The sequence below is a fragment of the Notothenia coriiceps genome, unplaced genomic scaffold, assembly GCF_000735185.1.
Source record: "Notothenia coriiceps isolate Sejong01 unplaced genomic scaffold, NC01 NC01_scaffold00001944, whole genome shotgun sequence".
In the NCBI taxonomy this organism is placed as follows: domain Eukaryota; kingdom Metazoa; phylum Chordata; class Actinopteri; order Perciformes; family Nototheniidae; genus Notothenia; species Notothenia coriiceps.
Window position 1 is genome coordinate 93,631 of NW_011334645.1, and position 24,027 is coordinate 117,657.

At 41.3% G+C, this 24,027-nt stretch overlaps 1 protein-coding gene across 1 annotated transcript; it reads left to right on the top strand.

Annotated features, from left to right (window-relative positions):
- Nucleotides 1-2,263: 2,263 nt before the first annotated feature.
- Nucleotides 2,264-11,295, top strand: ripk4 (receptor-interacting serine-threonine kinase 4). The gene is made up of 8 exons (XM_010793701.1): nt 2,264-2,541; nt 4,428-4,719; nt 5,626-5,774; nt 6,135-6,184; nt 7,403-7,561; nt 8,258-8,373; nt 9,032-9,272; nt 9,590-11,295. The coding sequence occupies exons 1-8, from the start codon at nt 2,360-2,362 to the stop codon at nt 10,831-10,833; spliced, it is 2,433 nt and encodes an 810-aa protein (XP_010792003.1). The 5' UTR covers nt 2,264-2,359; the 3' UTR covers nt 10,834-11,295.
- The last annotated feature ends 12,732 nt before the right edge of the window (nt 11,296-24,027 follow it).

The window sequence follows — 24,027 nt, forward strand, 5'->3', positions numbered from 1 at the left end:
GGGGGGGCTATGATGAGATAACGTGTTAGGTCGGTAAAAAGGAGGTGAATAGAGAGCAAGGCTTTTAGTGACTGACCACAAAGCCAACATTACAGAATAAATACCTGTATTTGTGAAGAGACATTAAGTGTGTGGATCCTCTTTTATGGTTCACACCAGAGATGGAATGTAACAAAGTACATTTACTCAAGTATTTTACACATTTAAGGTCCTTGTTATTTACTTGAGTATTTTCTTTTCATGACACTTTATACTGTACTTCAGCTCCACTTGGAACATACGTGTTACCTTACTTCATTCATTTTACAGCTTTAGTTACTAGTTACTTTCTGGATAAAAATTCTTGCAAGAGTTTATACAAATATAATATTTGATTATAAACTAAACTAGACAACAGTCTGCACAAGAACAGATTGGTCGTATAATCAACTATCCAAATGAAAGATAATGAATAAGCCTCCATGTCATATCCGTCATTTTCTATTTTCTTTGAAATTGTTTTGATTTTTTTACGGTGTATCTTTTTTATTTAATTTAGATGTTTCTGTCTTTGGAAGTTTTACATTAAATACTTTTACTACATTTCGGAATTTGACTTACTGACTTTTATTAAAGAAATCATTTCTAATGCAGGACTTTGACAGAGTCTTTTTACAGTGTGGTGTTATTACTTTTACCTTAAGAGCTTTACAGTCATTTTGTATTATTACATGTTACTTGTTAGACGCTTTTATCCAAAGCGACTTACATACTCAATACTGTGGGAAATCCCCACAGGAGCAATTTGGGGTGAAGTGTCTCAGGGACACAATGACATGTTGACTGCAGTGGGGTTTGAACCTGTGACCCCCTGATCCGAACACCAACGCACTACCCACTACACTACACGCCTCCACTTACATGTAGATCATAAATGGCCATCTCGTCAATCAAAAACATTTGACATGCCCATTGAAGAAAATGCAAACAGACTCCCAGGCCGAGAAACAAGCAGTGGAAACATCTGGGAAGGTCATCACGTAACTGAGCAATCCAAAGAGATGCTCGAGAAAATAGGGAGGGTGGGGTCAGAGAGGGTCTGAATATTTTAGAAGAGCAAAGTGTATCTATTCACTTGTTCTGATCACGAGTCTCTACACCGAGCCAGGTGATTGGATGGACAGTCAAACCTCTGATCCTACATCAGGTATACCATCATTAAAGTCATATCTGATGAGGGGGCCAGGGTGCTCTGGTCCCTCAGAGGGTCCTCGTCACTCATTATGTATCTTTAATATCTGCCTAGAATATTTACCATTGTGTACCATTTTCCTTTTTTATTTAAACATTATATTTTCTAACATTTGGACTGTCGATTTTGTAAATGTATTATCTTTTCTAATAATATAACCTCCCCCCGAGATTTATTCAGTTTGTCCCCATTAACTGTTGGGTAACTTTATTCTTTGAGATGGTAGGGTTTTGCACCCCCCCCCCCCTGCCAAAACAACTGTTGCGCAATCCATACGTTTAACCATGATCCCCATGCTGCCTCAGTGATACTGAAGCAGGTGTTCCATACCCTTTGTGAGATATTAGGGCCTAAAGACATCTGATGTCTCACTATCAGAGAATATTTGTTTGTGTACGCTGTGATTCCTTATATCTATGTAATCTTATCAAACAGAACAATCTGAGATACGGCTGCTTTAACCTCCATTACATTCTTGTTTAAAGAGAAGTGAAAAATTAATAGTTTACAGTCTCACCAGAGGACGCAGCTCCATGGCTGCTCTCCTTCCTTTGACACTCATCTGAAATGATGTGAAATTCCCTGTCATGACAATCCTCAGCTGTGAGAGAGGCTCTGCTGAGAAGATGAGTCCACACAATCCCAAAAGCATGTGGTCAATATCACATAATAACCCACCTATTGTTCAGATGTACTCCCTGCTCCTACCTCAGGGGGCTTTAGGAGGGTAATGGTGTGCAGCGAGACAAATGGAATGATACATTCCTGGGTTCATGGACTCCGGCTTAATGCAGAGACTGTTATCTTCTTTTCATGGCAGAGATCTGAGATATCTGGGGACTGTAGGGCATCTGAAAACAACCCTTTTGGCAGCCAGCATGGTGCCTTGTCTTGTTCAAGTGTTCAAACTCTTCTGTTTGAGAACCAGGAAGTGGTGTCAGGAAACAGCTCCATGCAGGCCCAACCCCTTTTTTCACCTGAGAAGAAGGAGGGGCCCCACTGAGGGGAAAACAAGGAAGAGCTCACAAGCAGGCAGCAGTTCAGTGTTCAGTGTTCACTTGCCCAGATTGTGCCTTGGAGACGGATAAAAGAGGAGTTTGCCCTGCTGGTGGGTCACTCGACACGGATATGGACGCCCAGGATTCTCCACATGGGAATATGGGGCTGTTAAGGACCTTTGACTCCTCCATGTTTGACAGCTGGGAGAAAATAGGCTCAGGTGGATTTGGACAAGTATACAAAGTCAGGCACGTACAGTGGAAAACATGGCTGGCTATCAAGTGCCCTCCCTGCCTTCATATGGATGACAAGTGAGTTATGGCTGTTGCGCCACATGGATTCTCTTTAAACTGATGAACCACAATTTCAAACTGTCTTCTCCCGGCTCTGTTCTGTTAGTTTCCTTCATGAGGGGCCACACAGGAGGCAGACAGAGGCTTATATTGTGACTGTGTTGGTGAGAAGTCATTCAGTGAGTGCCTGTGAGCCCTTGAGAGGTGAATACCAGGGAATGTGTGACTCACCTGCTGCTGGTCCGGGCACACAGTGCGGCTGTACAGGGGCCAAAGCAGAAAGCAGGGGCCATGCTTAGCTTTCTAGACACTGTGAGGTTGTGTTTGAGGGACCACTGACATGTTGATTTCTCCCCCTGGCAAAAGTAAGCCACATTGCTCCGGGCCATAGCTGTTTACTTCTATTCTAACAAGACCCAAACATGAAAGGTTCACTGCTGGTTTCCCCAATCAACAGACAGGGTTTCTCCATGGAATACTGGGAGGTGATTTCAATTAATGTAAATGTCAGAAAGGTGGTCTTTTCCCCCAGGCAATGCTCGGGTTGCTCAACCCTCTTGGATTTTGCATAACCATGACTCATGATTTTGCTCTGCACAGATCCCTACAAAAAAGGCGATTTATGATTCTATATTTTGGAAGTGTTTGTGTGAGATAACAATCTATGGAAATTTCCATTCTTCTTGACTTTGTGTGTACACATTGTTCATCTGTGGGCTTCACATCTATTATCAATATTATATCACTAAAACCTTCCGTGTTTAATCCTCTCAGAACCTGTGGTGCAACTTAAAGCCTCGCCGAACCTGAACCACAGATGTTATCATCCCCAAACATCTGCAAAGTAAACAGTGGTTTGACTGCAGCCTTCATTGACCCGCGCATATCACCAGCAGCAGGGACTCAAAGCCACCTTTGTCTCCTGCTGCTGTGTGGCACACACAATTCAAGAAGCCGTAAAACAGGTCTTACAGGGCCTGTCTGTTAAAACGGGACATTGTTTGGTTCTGAGGGTGCTGCTGAGGAGCACTTTGGATTGGATGAAGAGTTTAGCAAACAATTGCTTTCCCATTCTCCCATGTCATGTGTGATTATTCCTGCCTGGCAGACTTGGGGGATTTGCCTCCTTCACTTGTACTGTGTATAAAGGACAATTATAGGCAGGCTCCCTTCTATAGACCATGTTAGTAACCTGATGCATGTCGCTACTAATAGACCCCTAGGCATCTAATTTCATTTTATTCATGGTGGACACATAGAGTTCTCCCCTGGCTCACCAGTGATATATCTTCCTCTCATCTACTTCATTAAGGGTTTGCATTTTTAGGCTTGTTCGCTGAGGTCATGAATGACCTGCCCGGTTGTGTGTGAGGTAGGCCGACAGGGCCAGTGCACTGATAAAGAGAGCTGTGCAAAGGTTGAGCAACAGAAAAAGAGCTCTGTCAGGCCGGCCGGCTGCCTGATGCATTCCAGGCCGGCCACAATGTCCTGGAGGCCTCAGAAGAGCCAAGAGCACAATCCACAATCTTGATCTGAGCAGTGGTAAATCAATAACAGATGTCTGGGGGGTCACACTCTGACACAGCTCTGAGGGGAATGCCAGTAAACATTCTGCTGTGAGTTCAGCAAGCATTACATGGTGTGCTGGAATCTGTGTTAGGACAAAAGTATTGCCAAATATTACAGCTCAATGAGTAGGACGACCTCACACTTACCAGATTACTGTTTTACGAGAAGGTTGATAAGTACCTGTGTGAAAATGTATGTGGTTAAAAACAATCTAACCTACATACCATAAATCTGTGTTTCAGTTTTGTTTTTAAAATGACAGTCCCTCCAGCAGAAGAGCATGATTCAATGGTGCCACTCACATTTCACTTTGTGTATCCTTTTTTAAAACGCAGGGACCGTTCAGAGCTACTGGAGGAGGCTAAGAAGATGGAGGCAGCCAAGTTCCGCTACATCCTGCCTGTGTACGGGATCTGTGCGGACCCCCAGGGCCTGGTCATGGAGTACATGGAGACGGGCTCCCTGGAGACCCTGCTGGCCACCGAGCCGCTGCCCTGGGAGCTGCGCTTCCGCATCATCCACGAGACGGCGGTGGGGATGAACTTCCTGCACTGCATGAACCCCCCCCTGCTCCACCTGGACCTGAAGCCGGCCAACATCCTGCTGGACGCTCACTATCACGTCAAGGTACAGAGATTATCACTGAGTGGTGCCTCTGAAGTGATTTTCTTCTGCCTCCATTGAGTTCATTATGAAATTAGTGACACCAAAGGTTATTATCATATTCTGCTGGTACTGTGAACATATCTGAAATATTTGTAATATTATGACATGATATTTTACACACAGAAGATTGCATAAAATCGAGTTAATGAAAATATTATAAATGTTAACTACCCTCAACTTAAAAGAAAAAAACTAAAAGAATAACCAAAAAAGGAAAGAAAAGAAAAGAAAGCTAACAAAAATAAATACAGACAAAAAGAGCAGAAAACTCACCAATCTGTTAACATTACTAATTTAATCAAAATCATGAATTATTATAATTGTTTTCATGTTTTGAATCATAGTTTAAGGATGTAATGTTTGGTGGTTGAGGATTGCCATGAAGTTATATCACAGTCTTCTTTGTTATAAAGCTGGATTTCAGTTTAAAGGAATGTCAGCCATGAGGAGGTTTGCTATTCCTTTTTATCCATTTTCATTTGGCAGCCCAGCACACGCTCTGGGCAGACAGTGTCTATCAGCCTCTGTCCAACCTCAGAGCAGCTCAACTGTACTGAGAGCGATGGGTGGGAACTGTCATTTCTGGAGTTTGATATGTGGATGTAAACACCTCACCGGGCTAGTCCAGACAGGATTAATTCAGCTCCTATTAAAGCTCCCTCTGTCAGTGTGTGCCTGAAAGAGTGTGGGCGTGCACTCTGAAACGTGAAGGGCCTCTCCTCTCTGCAGGCTGGGACACGGCTGCCCGCATCATACACTGAGTGCTCATAATGGAGCTCAGTGGGCAGACTTAGTCATCAGTGTCACACTGCTTCCTGAGAAAGGGTGCTCTGTTTGAGGGTCTTATCTGATCTCTCTCTGTCTCAGATATCTGATTTTGGCCTGGCCCGCTGGAACGGCCTGTCTCGGGCTGATGACATCAGCAGAGACGGCTTCTGCGGCACCATTGCCTACCTGCCGCCTGAGAGCATCATTGAGAAGGACAGAGCGTCGGACACCAAGCATGATGTATACAGGTTTGTTTTTCAGCACTCTTTCTGTGTCAATGCAGGTTTTTCCTGACTGTCGGCCTTTTCCCTTTAATGAATCACTGTTATTAATCACATCAAGGAGATGGAGTAGCCAATTACTTATACCATGTTTAACATTACTGAAGACAGATGCATTTTATTTTCTTACAAAGTTTTAGTTAAAGGGGAACATATATTTATAACCACATTTACATTAAATTATTTTTGACAAACTGACAGCACTGGTTTAATCAGGGAGCATAAGCTACAGTATTTCAGCTTCATATTGAAAATGTGTTTGGCAGCATTATGTCTGAGCTTTTCTTTGTACTGACATCTCTTAATTTTCTTTTGCCTCTATTCCAGTTTCTCCATAGTCATCTGGGGGATTCTCACACAGAAGAAACCCTACCAAGGTGAGACTTGCATGAAAACAATAAGGATTTCCTTAGAGGCCAACAAAAACAAAACAACAAGTATAAATAATGATAGTAACTGAACATATTGATAGACTTCTTGATAAGGTCTGGTTTATTTTTTATTTTTTAATGAATGATTTATGGCAACACGTAATTAACAAGACAAAAGTCTACAGTGATGCTAGCCGCTATGGAGCTGAACTCAGGCACAGTGGTGCTTCAAAGATGAATGCTAACACTAGCATGCTAACATGCTCACAATGACTGTTGACATGCTGAAAAGAGGTATGATATTAACCATGGTCGTAATCTTAGATTAATACGTTAGCATGCTAACATTTGGAACTTAACAATTACACAAAGTCTAGGTAAGGATGATGGGAATGTTATTAGTTTTGTTTGATACATATTTCACACCATAAATATCCATCTCATGGTTACGCTAGAGCTTGACCACACCAAGTCAGAGGATCACCAAAGTCAGCAGAATCGTCTTCTGGGGGAAATGAATGTCTGTACACAATATCGCACAACCCAGAGACATTACAGTCTACATCGACATAGTTATACTGCTGCCACAGCAAACATTGCTATTATTAGTCACATTGTAGGGACTACAGATGGCTGTAAATCATTACAATTACCTTTTTTAAGGTAAAACATTGTAGGTGCTTATTTGTTTACTCTTTGAATTCCAAAGCAGGCAGTTGGGCAGGGTATATTTTCTCCCAGGCGTATCAGGTAGCAGTTCTCTCCAAGGTATTTGGCTCCTTTAAAGCCCAGCAAAGGATCCCAGGTTGGCACTGGCACCGCCTCTGTTGATCCAGACATAATTAAAAAGTTAAAAAGTGGCCTGGTTACCATCCCATTCCTTCTTCCTCCTCCACCTGCAAAGGGTATTATGGTTACAAAAGGAGGTGAAGTACCAGTGATTAAGGCCTCCACCTGTTTGTTCTGAATCATTGACATGGCTGATCCCACAGTCAGATAGAAAAAGGCCAGGGCAGGAACTCTTGAGAGCTTTTAACGTGGGAAACAACAGTGGTCACACACTGCCTTATCTGAGCATGTGGGAAGGTGGGGATAAAGGTTACCATGTATATCTGCACCGGCTCCTAGCAGCGCCTTATTATGTCATCATATATTACATTTTTTTTTCAAATATAGCCTGAAATATAAGTGACGAAACTGAAGTATCTTATTTTCTTTTGCTAGGTGAGAACAATATCCTTCAGATCATGGTGAAGGTTGTGAAGGGGGTGCGTCCGGACCTGGCTGCTGTGCCGCGCTGCCGGCCCTCGGCCTGCACTGGGTTCCTGAGCCTCATGCAGCGCTGCTGGACCACAAACCCGGACGCCAGACCCAGCTTCCAGGGTGAGTTGTGCCTCTTTACTCACAATAAACTGTGGGTGTTATAGTCTTTATTTTTTATTTGTTACAATAGTCTTTACATTTGTTTTTGTAATAGTAATATTTTTTGCTCTTTATATTTAAAATAAATGGCGTATTTTTCTTTCTGTGTCTTTGTATGCACCATTTATACCAGAGCAAATTATAGTATTGGTTTTAACCATTATATTAAAAAGAAAATGAAATATTTATATGACGTTAATGATGCACAGTTGATTAAATGGTGTACATCTTAAATAATTAGGTTATAGTTTCTATAAGGCTCTCTTCACATGACTTCACAAGACATTAATTTGCCAAAATAGAGACAAATACGCACAATAAAAAAAAGTAAAAGAGGAAGTGACTGATAGCATTCTTTTTGTCTTTCTGCGTTGCTCAATAGATACAGCAATAATATAGGTGTGTGAATTATTTTGGCAACACTAATTAGGTATTAGAAATCACATATTGTACCAGCCTCTGGCAAATGAAGAACATCAATCTCAAACACAGTGATCCTGTTCCTTTAGCTAAACACAACATTAGCATAATATATAATTACACAGGCCAGTTTAATATATGATATTCTTTCTCCTAACTTAAGCTTTCCATTCCTCTTCTATACCCTAATCTATCCCTGCTATCACTGAAACATGACACAGAGCTGTTTCCTTCCAGAAATCACATCTGAAGCTGAGGATCTCTGCTCTAAACCTCAAGAGGAGACCAGGACACCAACCCCGTCAACATCAGAGCCAGAGCCCAAGACCCCCAACGCTCTCACCAGTGACCAGGTAACACATGACCAAAGCCACTAAGGATGGAAGACGTAGTGTGTGTTATTGTCAGCTTTGTTCAAGCATAGTACAGTAGATCATGTAAAGCTCCGTTTCCAATGGGGATAAACAGCTGAAGTGATTATCCACTTCATATTTTCTTGTTTTACTTCTCCATTGTTCTTCTTAAAGCTTTTAAACAGACTGATTGCTTTCTCATTTAATGTGTTACTAAACACTCAGACACTGAGCGGCTTATCTCTTTATTGCTCCAGACATGACTATGACTTTTTGCGTCACATGTTGTGTAAATGTTTGATCCTAAACAGTAGTTGCCTCACAAATCAGGAATGTTGACAGATGGGATTGTTTGGACTCCTTGCTGCTTCTTCATTTCCTTTGAACTTGCTGTGTACGTGACTAGAGGTGAACTTCCTGTAAGGGACAGGCGACAGCTGTTAATCAATAATATCCGGACAGAAGACAGGCTGTTGTGAACTTCCGTATGTGTTGACTTTAAAGGACTTTATGAAACCCAAGTTCAACAAAAAATCACAATGTCAACATTCAACAGCTCCTGTACCGAGAGCAGCTGTGTGCAAGAGCGGCAGCTTCATAACTGGGAATACACTTAATGGTACAACCCAATATGCTCATCTGGCTTTTTGTTTTACAGGTTAAAGACAACAAGATGGTGCGTCCAAAGTCAGCCATGTTGCCGGAAAAAGATTACAGCCTGTCGGAGCTGTTGAGCCAGGTGGATTCTGGGATCTCGAGGAGCTTTGATCGACTAAAGGAGGAAGGTTGCCACAGCAAGGAGAACACATGCAAGAGGCTGTCTGGCATCTCGTCAGCTGATTCAGCCTTCTCCTCCCAAGACTCCATCACGCTGTCTTTTGAGAAAGAAAACACATGTGGTAAGAGCTAATCATAAACTGTGAAGTGTAACTTTTAGGGTTAGTCATTCATGCAGAAATGCAAGAGACCATCGCCTGCTGAGGCGATATTATTGCGGGCATTGGCCAAATTTGGTCAGACGCACATCTTTGCTATTTGTTTGTCGCCAATCAAACATCCTTACACTTGCATAGAATTGAAGTGATGTGATAAATAATCACTTAAGTTCATTTTGCGCATGTGTGACCGTGCCATTATTCGTGTAAACTTAAAGTACTACAGAAACCTTATTACTGGATTTTTTTTTGTTTCGATCCTTTTACTTCTTACCACCTAGATTCTGCTGAGGTCCAGAGGCGTAAGCTGTGTGAGGCCATCAGGACCAAAGACACTGCCAAGCTGATGAAGATCCTCCAGCCTCAGGATGTGGATCTTACCCTAGAGGGAGGAGGCAGTCTGCTCCACCACGCCGTCACTCTGGGCAATGAGGAGGCCATCAAGTTCCTCCTCCTGAACAATGCCAATCCCAACTTTGCAAATGCTCGTGGCTCCACCCCCCTGCACCTGGCCACAGAGAAGCACCTGAAGTCCCTGGCAGAACTTCTGCTTGGTCGGCGCAGTACCAACATTAATGCCAAGGATGAGGACCAGTACACAGCGCTGCACTGGGCTGCCCAGATCGGGGACGAGGCCATCACACGGCTGCTGCTGGACCGGGGGGCGGCCATCAACGAGACCGATGGCCAGGGACGCACGCCGGCTCATGTGGCATGCCAGCACGGCCAGGAGAACGTCATCCGGGTGCTGCTGAGCAGGGGGGTTGATGTACGGATCAGGGGTAAGGACAACTGGACGGCACTCCACTTTGCTTCCTGGCAAGGACATCTTGGCATCGTCAAGCTGCTGGTCAAGCAGGCCGGCAGCGACGTGAACGGGCAGACCACAGACGGCCGCACTCCGCTGCATCTGGCTTCCTACAGGGGCCATTACCGGGTAGCACGGATCCTTATTGAACTAGGAGCGGACATCCATATGACGTCCGCTGGGTTAAATGCTCCCCTGCACGTGGCGGCAGAGACAGGTCACACCAGCACCTCCCGCCTCCTGATCAAACACAAGGCAGATATTCTCGCACACAACGCCCACGGACACACTCCTCTCCACCTCGCCTCACAGCGAGGACATCTGGCCACAGTCAAGATGTTGATAGAAGAGGGGGCGGACCCCGAGAGTTCCAACCAGGCCCTACGCACTCCCTGCCACCTGGCAGCCGAGAACGGACACTGTGAAGTCCTGAAAGAGCTGCTCCTCCACTGTCCAGATGGTGGCGCTGTGCTGGACGAGCAGGGCCTCAGTCCGTTACACCTGGCAGTACAGGGGGGGTACTCAAACATCATCACAATGCTGCTGCCCCAGGACAGCCAGGACCTGGTTGCTACGAGCCCAGTGCAGGCAGCAGCTGATCCGCCCGCTCCTCTGGAGGTGAAGCTGCCTCAGAGGAAGGTCGTCATCCTCAAACTGACGGAGCACAAAGACTGCCCACAGCCCAGCAGCTCACAGTGTGCCTCCGCCCCCTGCTAACAAGAGCAGAGGCCCTGCCTGTACAGAACTCTCTTCCATGTCATTTTTATACTTTTTAAGAACGTTTTTGGGACTTTAAAGCCTTTTCAGCACTGTAGGTTATCCTTATGGCCAGAAAAGCTTGAATGTAAATATGTACACTGTGAATAGAAAGCATAAAAAACATTTTGTGTTTGGATTTTAACTTTTTTACTTAACAAGCTAATTTTTTTACTTTACCAGCATCAGCATCAGAGTTATGATTAGGAAAACCATGAGCTTGATAGAGGGTTTCACTGAACCGTACTGCAGCTGGTATGCCTGTAAATCTTATTTAAGAGATCACAAACATCGCTCACAAGCTTTACTAGGGGTATGCTGTAGATCATCAGAGCCATTGCATTAATGAAAAACATTATTTCAGTGTTCTTAACCTGTTATATATCAGTGCTGGATCATCCATTAAAACATTGGAAACCTTAATTTTGTTTGACCTTTTTTCATATTGGTAAGTTTTCAAGGCGCAGGTGTGTCAGTTTTAAAACCACAATAATGAAATGCTATTCAAGGCGCAAATATGCAAACATACTGTTTGTGCAATAATACGTAAAAACAGATGTCGAACACCTAAGAGGGCAAAACTAAAACTAACTATATTTACAAAGGATGACATGAAACAATTGCAAAAGCTTATTCCTTGCACTTCTTTTTTCTTGAGTATTTTAGTACTTTTCTTTTTCAAATGTTTGATTTGCAGTTGAGCAATTGTTTTATTTAGTCATAACTGGAAGTATAACCATTTTAATTCCAATCCAATTTGGTGTCCGAAAATGGGGACAAACATTTTGATACAACCAAGATTTACCTATGTTAAAGGGGCCTATTCTGCTGATGGTCAGCTTCATATCAGTATATAGTGTCTCAACTGGGACATGTCTCCATGCTTTAATGTTCAAAAAGCTCTTTCTTGTTCTCATACTGCCTGTGCTGCAGCACCTCTTTTCACCCTCTGTCTGAAACCAGAGCCCAGTCTGCTCTGATTGGTTAGCTGGCTGGCTGGCTGGTAGTGTGTTGGAGAGAAACTCCCTCTGGAGGGAACAGGGATTTTAGCCTTTGCAGACCATTTACATGCACTAAAACCTATAATATACACTTCAGGAAAGGGAAAACTATAAAAAGCACAATAGGCCCCCTTTAATGTCACACTGAGGATGAAAAGACTCTCCCACTCCACAAAATACTCTATTTTCTTGTCACTATTTAAAGTTGTACTGGTTTTCCAAATAAGTAAAAGTATATATTGAGAACTTTCTCTCAACATGTCCTGTCCATGCAGGCTTGGTGGAGACAGATCTGGTTTCAGAGTCTGTCAGTGAGTCTCAGAGTTTTTTCTGCCACTGCTCCACCTGCATGAGAGCTGGAATGATCTGCCTTGATGTCAGGCGGAGTTGGCATGTCTGCATCTGCAGCCTTACCTGTAGTATTATTATTATGTCTCCAGACCCCACAGAGCACGCTCAGGTTGGCACAGAGCATGGGAACTGCCCCCGAGGGGGATCACAGGCTGCAGGATGATGGATGAGTGATAAGGGGTGCTGCAGTTCTACCTGCAACTCCAGCCTGTTGGCTAATTCTTTAGACCACTTCAGCTTTTCATCACTCACTTAAACCAACATGCCATGCCGCCTCTGACGCCTCAAGGGCTCGTTTTTTTGTAATCTGAGAAATTGAGTACGGGTGCTTTAATTGTCTTGTTTTTATAGCTCGTGTTTGCGGAGTGTCAGAAAAGAGCTGGTGAGATGTGTATAATCTGAGGGTGCCTGTGTTGTGTACAGCAGTTTGTCCTGCCTGTTGCCTGGTGACCTGCCTCAGATCCAGCTATGGGGAAGACAATAGCCATGCTGTTGACTAATCTCAGCTTCCATCTCCTGTCAAGACTGCTGTTGTCTTTAATGGACTGGTAGGTTAGTGTCATACAGTAACTTACAGTGGTGTTTTTTTCCTTCTGGGCTACAGAATGACTGACTGTAATAAACTAGGTGAAAGGTCATTTAAACCACCAGTTTTCAACTACCGTAACATGTCAAATGTAACACTAACAGATCATTGGAAACTCTGATATTGCAAAGAAATAAACTGAATGACAGCACAAATTAAAAATAAGTATTTTTTATTGATTCCATGTTTTGCAATTATGTAGTTTTAAAAGAGACACAAATTGAAATCTATTTAGATATTTTTTAAATGACGTAACAATTACGCCAAACAAAAAACTACAGTAATACAATTCAGCAGAAGCAACAGACTGAAGCAAAAGGGATTATTTTCCCGCAATTCGGGAGAGTATCTTTAGAATCAGAACCAGACTAAGGTTTATTGTGAAATAGGTATTCATTTACAAAGAATTTGCCTTGATGCTTGGTGATATATAAAATGTAATAAACCATTACGATTCAAACAAAGGACAACAAAAACAGTCCTGACATATTTACTTCAAACAAGCAATATAACTATAAGTGCAGCTGCATCAACACAACTTTTAAGTGCATCTTTTTTTTTATTCACTGACATAACTGAGTCATTTCCTTTTCTTTGTGGTATAAGAGTTGAGCAGGAGGAGTTTTTTTTATAACAGTAACAGAAATCTTAAGCTTGAAGGCAGACAAATTCAGAGGTACCCAGTTCTGTCGGAGAAAATATGACCGGTGACAGAGTGCTGCATCATTAGATATTAATAGTTTCCCTGGGAAAGGAAATGCACTAAAGAAATTCTGTGTGTTCGTTTTTTATTTTTTTTTATTTGATTCACCCAACAAATTATTGTTGTCAACATTTCATAAATGTGATTTTTTAGTTTGACAGTTATGGTTACTATTAACTCTGTAGATTAGGATTTTACCGTAGACGGTAAGAAGATGTATCATCTTTTTAGAAAATATAACTTTTGTACTTTTTAGTAGAATTTCGACTTCAACTTGTGAAAGAAAACATAAAAGAGGCCCTATTATGATTTGTGTAAATGATATGGTAAAACTCCTACATTTAAATGTCTTAAAGTGAAGTGCAACAAGGAGTTCAGTACTCTTCCGTCTCTTTCTACATAATGATTGAATGTAATGGCTGAGCAGTCATGATGGGTGAATGAATGAGATTATCTGTATCTGAAAAGAGTCAGCAGTGAATTCATGTTGCAGTTTACATGTATTGTTATGGGTGCAGTTATCTTGACAAGCAAGGTTTTTGTGATCAGTCTGCCTCTCTGAAGATTGCAAGACTTCCTTCTTGTAAGACATGGTGTCTGGTTGCTCCCTCTTTTGTTTGACTATGATGGAGACTGAGTCATGTCTTATGGCTCAGGCAGACCAATAACAAACCCCATGAACATGCAGAGGTGATGCAAGGCCCTTATCAAGATATAGGAAATAACAAGGTGGTTTAATGGCTGTTTCTGTAAAGGAAATCAAAGTAAAACCTTTAGAAAAGTATTGATTTATTATCTTTTCCCCACCTCTTTCCTTACATTTCGGTTAAAGTTCATCTGAAAATAAAAGCCGGAGCCAATGAAGTCAACATATCTTCTGCACACGGGCAGAATAGAGCTCAGAGTGCTTTGGGCTGTTTTTCTCCACACTCTTTCTTGTTGGCCTCTCCCCTTACTTTAACCTCACAGAACTGGCTGAACCAGATCTGAGGCTGAGTCTAAGACTGCGAGGCAAGCTGCAACATGTGGATGCAGCGTCAGGGTGAAAACATGGATGTGGGCGCACTCAGCATGATGAATTATAGGATTTATGGCTAACTAAGAAAAAGGTGAATACACCATTAAAATGACAGTCAATCATTAAAAACACATCACTCATTTCAGTTGATTAAGAAGAGGAAACATATTGACATATAATAACATAATTTAGTTTAACCAAACCATGATCAATAACTGTTGCTGAACAATCACTCAAATGTGTAATTTGGCTTCTGACGTTGTGCACTTAACTAATTGTCTAATGACATTGCATCAGAAGGGGAGAGTAGCTTCCTGTAAAGTCTGAGAACATAATATGGTGAGGTCCAAGTCCACACTGAGGGGTGGGGGGTCCCGATCTGTCCACATGACATCAGTCTTGGCACACTTGATCCTGGCTTTGCAACAAATTGCGTGATCATAAATGGAAATACATCTGTAATGCAGAAGTAGTATTATGTCATATGATCTTATCTGCCTATTTGGATGGCAGTTGCAAATATACATGGGTTAACTGTATAAGGACTGATTGAAAATTATTCGATATCAGTTTAATTTGGCAGCCTGCATACACAAAGCCTGTGTGTGATTGTGTGATTTGGATACACAATGAAGGTGTCTGCACAGCAGAGGCTGCCATATGGGCCACACAAACTTAAGCCTGACCTAACTGACACAGCACATAGTGAACATGCAGCCTGCCTATTGGCTGTTTCTGCGCTGTACTCCAGGACATAGGGGGCAGATGTGGTGTAGAAAATTGACATTACTAGTGTGTAACTTGTGTGATACAGCTATATTGTGCAACCATTTATCTTCATATTATTACAATACGAAACACTTTATTGTCCTCGTAAGGAAATTAGTTTTGGACTCAGTCCTGCAGTTCCAAAGAAGATAAACAATCCTAGATACTCCATAGTACAAGATCAAATAAAACAGCATATTCACACATGACTTACATGTACACGGTTTGCACATACAAGTTTACGCAGACAACATACTGACAGTGACGCCCTATTGCACAAATCCCATGGCCGACATTTAAACTACACATTGCTTTTGTTGTATTAGATGGTATCATGTACCAAGATCATGAGAGACAGGGAGCATAACATTTTGGGCAAGCTTTTTTTTTAACAACCTAGTTTTTTGTAGGTCTAGGATAATAAGGCGTTACCTGTCATGCATCTTTGACAAAGGGAAGAGGGAAGCTTTGGCAGTGGCAGTTGTACTGCTGCTGTTTGGCCAGGAGATGGCACACACTCTTTGAAAGAGTGATGCTAATCACTGAGTCACATTCCAGAACACTCCAGGGCATTATAATGACCTCCTTCAATGCACTTTTGTTTAAATGAGCTGTTTCCTATGATAACTTGCTACTTTTTGTTTGCTTTTGTTAATCAACAACAACAGTTTACCAAGAGCAGTTGTCATGGTGAAAATAATTATTTAATGAGGTAGAAATTATTCAGAGAAGCTCTTTTATGCCAAAGGAGCGGTGATGATTGCATAATGCATGCAATCTAGCATACATTGAGATGCAGATTGGCCTTATTTGACACTGCCATCTGCTAGATCCTGCTACAATACGACAACTCATAACACACAGGATCAACTGAACGGACAATCTGCAATCTGAATAAAATCCACGTGCATAATGTAGCCATTAGCAGCATGCCACTACAGAGGCCATAGCTGAACAATGCAGATGACAGTTCCCCCTGGGCACTGCAGAACGTTTTTTAAATAAATGCAGGGCCTTTCCATAAGATACTGACTGATGACGTGAATGGACTATATCTGATATTAGCGCACTCCATGACAATTTCATAGGCCATTCCTTTCAAATTGTATTCACAACCTAAAAAGATTGCTCCCTCACTCAATATAAGAAAAATAATAATTGTGTCAAAAATGAACAGCAAGTTTAAAACAATTGGATAATACAAATTCAGATAATTGTTTCTCAAGTGGTGTCATGCAGGCCTAGCAGCAAAGTCAGAACAAATGATAAGTGGGTGGATGACAACCGCTGGAAAGGTTGAATATACTGCAAATCGAAGTCTTACTGACATTTACTCATCTTAAAATCACATTGGAATTTGGACGGCCAGTATTAGACATCCAAGAAAAGTTTTGGGCTGCTATACAGTCAGACCTACATCCTTACAAGGGATGGTAGTGTTGTTAAATTCACATGTTCAACAATACCAAGGGATAATCCAAATATGCATATACATACTTGTATACCATGTAAAGTGATATCAGTAAATGGGTCTTTAGTTTTTGGGATATGACTTTACACTACCCAAATAAATGCAGAAATATAATTGTTTCTGGTGAGTGAAATATTTAAGGATTTGTGGTTTGCAATTATTAAAGTACTATAAAAACCTACGCAGATGCAGCATTTCAAGGCCTTTAATATTCACGGTTGGTTATACTAATATAATTTGCATGCTACCCAGTAGTAAATAAAATAATTCAGATTATTAGTACCACCTTTACCAGCTTTGAGAAGCACATGAATACATCAATAATTCTAATAAAAAATGTTGGCCAATCTGCATAACGAGTAATTTTACTTTTGGTACTTTAAGTATATTTAGATGCCAATACTGTTTTACTTTTACTTGAGTAACATTTTGAATACAGTACTTTTACTTTTACAGAATATTTGTACACTTTGGTATTTCTACTTTTACTTTCTCCAAGTACAAGATCCGAGTAACTCTTTCCTCACTGTCCCCCACCTCAACAAATAGCACTCAGTTCTGGTGAGGTAAGAGGGACATAAACCTACAGTTAGCCAATCAACTGTCTGCTGCGAGGAATAACGTTTTGATTGCAGTGGATTGATGAGAAACCAACTGTTAAAGGCTGACAGAGAGTGCTGTCGGAAGTAGATCCTGGTGACATCATATTGCAGGGATTTTCTTGATTGTTGTTATTTCTCATCATCATTTAACCTCTGGGGTTGCGTGAATGACCGAGCTGCTTTTCTGTGCGTTTTGTCTGATCTTTCTATTTATTAGCCTGTGTATCACCTGTGGAATCAATAATGTATCCATATTGTAAATCCTTTAAAAAATATAAAAAAATATATAAATCCCTAAAAAAAGAAAAAAAAGTTTGCTAAAGCTGTTATTCCCAGGGGCACAAAACCTAAAGCGTTTCAGGGGTGTCAAACTCAAGGCCCGGGGGCCGAATCCGGCCCGCGACTTTATTTAATGTGGCCCGCATGCCAAGAATATAATACGTTTATGATATGCACGTTGCCCATAAAGTATTTGTCCCACAATGCATCTTGTTTTGTGACATGACTTGCAATTATTTGCCCTAGACTTCTGCTTTCAGACTTAGTTAAATATGAAGTTATTACCCTATATCCGATAATAATTCAATGCACAGGAAAGTATGTATTATAATACATTATTTTATATATATTGTATATTTATATAGCCCTAAAGTCACAACTGGCCCTTTAAGTGCAACCATAATTCTGATGTGGCCCGCGAATACATTTAGTTTGTACATTTAGTTTTACCTGGTTTAGGTGTTCCTTTCGCGGGAATTACCAACGTGTGACTTCAAATGAAGGAGAATAGAAACCGAACGAACGTCGAAGTCGAAGCCGAAGTCGCCTGAAGTACAGACCTGTAGCCTCATACACTGTATTTAACAAGGGGAAATACTTTACTTATATCATTTCGGATTTATTACATTCTCTTAGTAACACGGTGTACACCGTAAACTCGGAATTGTTTCTTTTATGAGAAGGGAATTTTTGGATGACGCTTGGAAGATTAACCTTGATTCAACCGTAGGGGAGTTTTTAAGGCTACTGCTTTTAAAGGGGGCTATTCGAAATAGACGTACCTTTTACAATGAAGCAATTGTATATATGCCATGATTTAAGACTTCATATGTGTTGTTTGGGTTTTGACTGTACCTAGCGTCTTCAATAACAAAAGTAAGCATGAATTAGTTCACCCCTAAATAAAATAGTGGTTCGTTCCGCTGAGATGGGAGAGAGGTTCCTGTATCTTCTTCTCTGGATTTCCCGTGACGCCCCGATGTTTGTGTACTCTGTGTCAAAGAACAGAGGGGTCCACACAAAAGGAATAGCTACCCGCAACTATACCTAAATAAAGGTGAGTTTCACAAAAGTTCTGCCCTAAATACTGCTGGCACCTTCATTTTGTTAGATAACTCGCTGTTTAACAATGCAAAAATAACGGTCACGAATCAGCCAGAGCAGAGTAACGTTACTCCAGTGTGCTGCTAGCTTCACTTGTTGTTAGCAAGCATTTGTTTTTAACGGTATAAACAGACACTCGGGTCACTGCACACTGCTTTCAGCCGAACTATCATTCAATAGATATGACATTTATAATGCCTAAAGATGAACTAATACATTATGGCGAAGGTTAACTTCTATGTAAATCCAACACTGTGAAAAGTTCAAAAGAGTCCTATTACTGAGACTGGCTGTTCTACAACACGGTTCAGTTTGCTAGCTTGGTCTGGGCAGAATTATGGCATATTAACTTAGATTTCTATGATTTGGTGTACTGAAAGGCTGTATACAGTCGCAGATAATATCACTCCCAGTACAATTAAAAACTAAAATGCTGTTGTTGTGCTTAGCTGGCTCACACTTACAGGGGTTTGGTGTTATTAAAACAGCATGCAGTTTGCCGATATGCCTCAGAACTGTTAGAACCTGCGACCTGTAGCATATGTCATTGTGTGGTCTGTGGTATGCTGCTTTTCATTTTGTGTCAAAGCTTTGTCCTCGTAGTTGTCACGGTGAAATTCATTTCCCCAAAGGGGATCAGCAACCTTGAAGAACCTTGTCTTTTAAAATATATTTTCATCTAATTGGCAAAGTAAGACCAGTAGCATTTTCAAGGGAAACATTAGAATGGCTAGAGTCAATAGCTTCTAAAATTCAATTTACAACGGCACAGATGCCACTTTAGAGATTATTTTTGATGTGATATTGCCACACTCATATGATTGAATGTGTTGTGGGTAAATCTACACAGAAGCTGATACTTATCCACATCCATCTTTATTTCCTTCTGCATTCTGACGGTTCACACTTTTTTGCCTTGATATTATACAACTAACCAAATGGGGTTTCCCACAGGTAGTTTTGAATACTGTCTTTGGTTTCAAGTATTTTATTCTGAAAACTCAGACTAGAGATGGACACAACAGTATTTATTTTACTACTGTTAATTGAAGTTAATCATACCTCTTTATTTGTACTGTGTGGCTGCCAGTAAACCAAAGTCATCAGAAATACAAGTCTTGAAATGTAATCTCTTTTCCCTAAAGATTACTGTTTAAATGTATGACTGCAATTGATTGGATGGTTTTCTCTGTCCTTTGAGTGGACACCAGTGACAAGGGAGAGACTGTCCTGTTCAATCTGCTGTGTCAGCTATGAGCTTTAAAATTTTATCAGCGTGTTTGCTCATTTATCAATAACATCACTGACTTCAAACATGGTTAAAAGAGATCGCCTCTTTAACTCACTCTATCCTGCACCAAACATAATGTGAACATCTTCATCCCACCAACACTACCCAAATGCATTTTTCATGGGCTTATTTATGCGACCTAATTAGAAAAAAACACTTGGTGGTTGTGCTCTAATTCACTGCTGTTTTTTTTTCTTTCTAGAAGCACAATGGATGAAGAGGAGCAGTTTGTGAACATCGATTTAAATGATGACAATATCTGCAGTGTTTGCAAGCTAGAGACGGATACAGGGACCACGTCTTTCTGCCATGTGTGCTTTGAACTCAGCATTGAAGGTAAGAAAAAGAGGGCGACTATTGCTTATTTTCTCACTGACTTAAAGGGCAAACAAAGTGATATGGAGGGCCTCTTCACATACAGCTGATATATTTGTCCTAGTACACATTTCAAAGCAACCTCGAGGTAACGGTATGCAGCGTAGCTCCTCCATGCTTTTTTAACCCACAGCTTGACCTCTTCATTCTTTGTAACTCCTTAACATACACACACAAACATTCAGAGAGGTCTGCCTGATGGCACAAACAAATCTTTTTGATCATAAGTTCCCATCATACCAAATATACCACGAGCTGTAATACAGCCTCAGAACATTTGCTATTTTTTGATGATATGATTTCCCTTCACAAACACTTATTTGATCCTCTCCAGGAACAACAGATAATATATCTGCAGGGAAAAGGGCCTGTAGGACCATAGCCCCCTCCAAAGCAGGCCACTGTGATTCTCCTGTTTGATGTGCCACTCTAACTCAAGAGCATGCGTTTGAAGTGTTTTCATCTCTTAATTAATGGGCCACTTGAAGAAGAATGAGAATTCTGAGAGGATTAGATATGCCTCTCAGGCCCCGGCCACACGAGGACGCATACGGCTAAACGCATAGGATTAACGCAAACGCAATCGCAAAAAAGCTTCCGTCCACACGCAATGTTCACCGGATAGTGTCTGTCCACACAGACAGCTCCGTTTAGCTCCAACTGCTGGAGAAGCTGCAGTACATATGCAGGAGCCTGTACGTGGCGCTGTAACTTCCTCCACAAAAGCAGCGAAGAAGCATGGTTGTCATGGTTGCCCTTCTGTTTATTCTCCGCGGTGGGGGCCGAGGGAATCGGGCAGAGTTTTTCGCCAGTCAACGTGTGTTAAAGTTTAAATCTTCTGGACAAAATTATAAAAGTGCCGGTCAAAGGTCTTCTTTGTTATTTATTGAGCTTTAAAACAAATGAATAACGAATCTATATAATATAATAATATAATACATGGAGCCTCTCTTTTTCCTCCCTCTCGGACAGCGTCAGTGTCTGTCTCAAGCAGAAGCTGATCCAGTAATGAGTGACCCGACAGTAAAAATAAACATAGTTATAACTGTAGTTCGAGAGGTAATTAAAATAGCTAAGGGCGATGATCTGACTTGAAGTGTGTGTTTTGCTCCGTTCACCGCTGTATCACAGCGGGAGGAGGCGCAGGTGAGCAGAGCTGCGGTGTCTCCGTCCTGGTCAGATTAGAACTTCACTCGCGTTTATGTCCATATCGAGAGAAAGATAAATAATCTGAATTCAGTGTGCAGTTTACTTTGATGCGGGGGTGAGCAGCAGAGGTGGGGAGAAGCGGGGCTATTGCGTCATCATTATCAGAAAATGATCGTATAGGGCTTACACACGGAGCCATTGGACCCCCCAGAGCGTTGCGTATGCCGTTCTATCCACCTTGGGACCCGTTATCGTTTCCGCAGTTGTTTACTGTCATATTCGGTCGCCCTCGTGTGGCCGAACGGTCTATATGACACTAAACAGTAACGCAAACGACCGTTTTTGTCCTCGTGTGGCCGGGGCCTCATTTGGCACTCGTCTCAAAGATCCACAAAGGCTCTTCTTTCCTGCAAGAAGTGTGTGTGTGCTTATATCTACACAGCAGAATTGTGTACACCTCTTAAAAACAGCACAATAAAGCTGACTAAGACCTCCCAGAATGGTATATCATTCTGTTGACAGCGGGATAAAATGCATATGCATGAAAACTGTTTTGTTACTGTATAAGGAAGCTGAGTGTGTATTGATTAATCACTCTGCTCTTTGTGTGCTGTAAAATATTTATCAGCCACAGTCTCTTTCATGTATTGTCATAGAAAAATGTAAGTTGTTTTAGTAAGTGCTTGCAACAGAGCTCCCAGAGAGCCGGGTATAATAGCAGGGGAGGGTGTTCAGATATGTGTACAGCACCAAAACACAAGTTTTACTCGTTGTGGTTCCTGTGGCATGAGAAATACTTTGAAACAATAATATTTAAAAATACAGAGACAACTACAATCCACAGAGCTCCTATAGCTCAGAAGTCAAGAGAATAAGTACTCAGTTAAGTAGTCTTTCACTATGGCCCAACTGTGTACATACTGCTTAAAGAATGTGGCCCAGACCCCCTCGGAACGTTGTCTGAGGTTTCAGATCTTGTTTAATGTTTGAGCATTCACACCTGTACTTAGAGCTGTCCACTTGTGATCGGATTACCCAGTACACATGTTAATACCAGGTCTCACCAGAACCTAACACTTTCTATTTCTTGAAAACAAACCGCCATATTAGATTATGATCTGTGTTATATACAGTGTTGGGGTAGTTACCCATAACAAGTTACACACTACTAGTTACTAGGAAATGCCTTACTTTACTAAATTACTCACTGCTGAAAGTAATTAGTTACACTACTTGTTACATTTCTTTTGCCTTTACCTTAAACCTCATGTATGCCCAGATCAGCACAAAATCACATGGACAATACTGAACAAAGACTGACCAAATACCTCTGTTTTCTGCTCTTTTCTTTAGCTCAGTTTCTATCATAACACTGGTCCAGGTAGCTTGCAAAATTATTTTTGTCTGATGGTGCCCGTCCTCATCCATGAACTTGCGGGTGAAGCTCAAGTGAAAAGGGACGTTTGATTTATTTGTCTGTCCTCCAGTTATGCAGATATTTGAAAACGTGAAAGTAACGCGGGTAACAAGATAATTTGGTGCTTAGTAAATGTTATACAATTACTGCTGGTATCAACAGTAATCTGATTACCCCCAACACTGGTTATATATATAGTATTTAGTAGCTGGACACTGTAAAAACGAATGCTGTCAGAATTAACGCGTTAACGGCGGTAATTAATTTTTGGAATTAATTGCTTTAAAATATTTAATGCATTTAACGTATGCGCAGAATGGCCTGCCCCATACATCCCACCAGTGGCGGCGCTGGGGTAGGCTACAGCCATACCAAGAAATGGCTTAGCCCCACCATGAAAAATGATGTTAAAGTAAGCAAAATAAAGTCCGTCAACTCGCACGGAGTACATTGCACAGACAGCAGTTAGTAAGATTGATTTCAGTAGCCACTTGTCTGGAAATACCGAAGACTAGAAACGGTTTTGAAAACTTTTGTCACGTAGTGATCATCTTCTCAATAGAACATCTTTGATAATGTCTTCTGGCCAATCAGAATCAAAATAACGGCGTGGTGTTGTTGCAGGAAGTCCCGACGGAGAATACCTTTGCTGTAGTACATATCTCTTTATACATCGATTCACGTAATGAAATAAGACCCCGCGGTTTGATGATTGATAGGTATGTCTTTCATTTTGACACACAGAACAATGTTATAATAAACATACATACTGTACATGACATACTGTATGTTTAATGGATATACCCGCCTTCTTTCATTTATCTTTCCACTCCCACAACAATATACATAAAGAAATGGCATATTTTGGACATAGTTCGAATGGTGATTAATCATGATTAATTCATTTTTAAGCTGTGATTAATCTGATTAAACATTTTAATCGTTTGACAGCCCTAGTAAAAACATTTCATGTTTATAGTAAACAAAGCTTTCAGAGATATTTTACTAAATATGGTTATTATTATGACATAATAAAAGGT

What these genes read in the sequence shown, in the direction of transcription:
- ripk4 (XM_010793701.1), top strand. Translation starts at nt 2,360, where the DNA reads ATGGACGCCCAGGATTCTCCACATGGGAATATGGGGCTGTTAAGGACC. An exon ending in ACGCTCACTATCACGTCAAG is followed by an intron (nt 4,720 to 5,625) that starts GTACAGAGATTA and finishes TCTCTGTCTCAG; the next exon opens with ATATCTGATTTTGGCCTGGC. An exon ending in ACAGAAGAAACCCTACCAAG is followed by an intron (nt 6,185 to 7,402) that starts GTGAGACTTGCA and finishes TTCTTTTGCTAG; the next exon opens with GTGAGAACAATATCCTTCAG.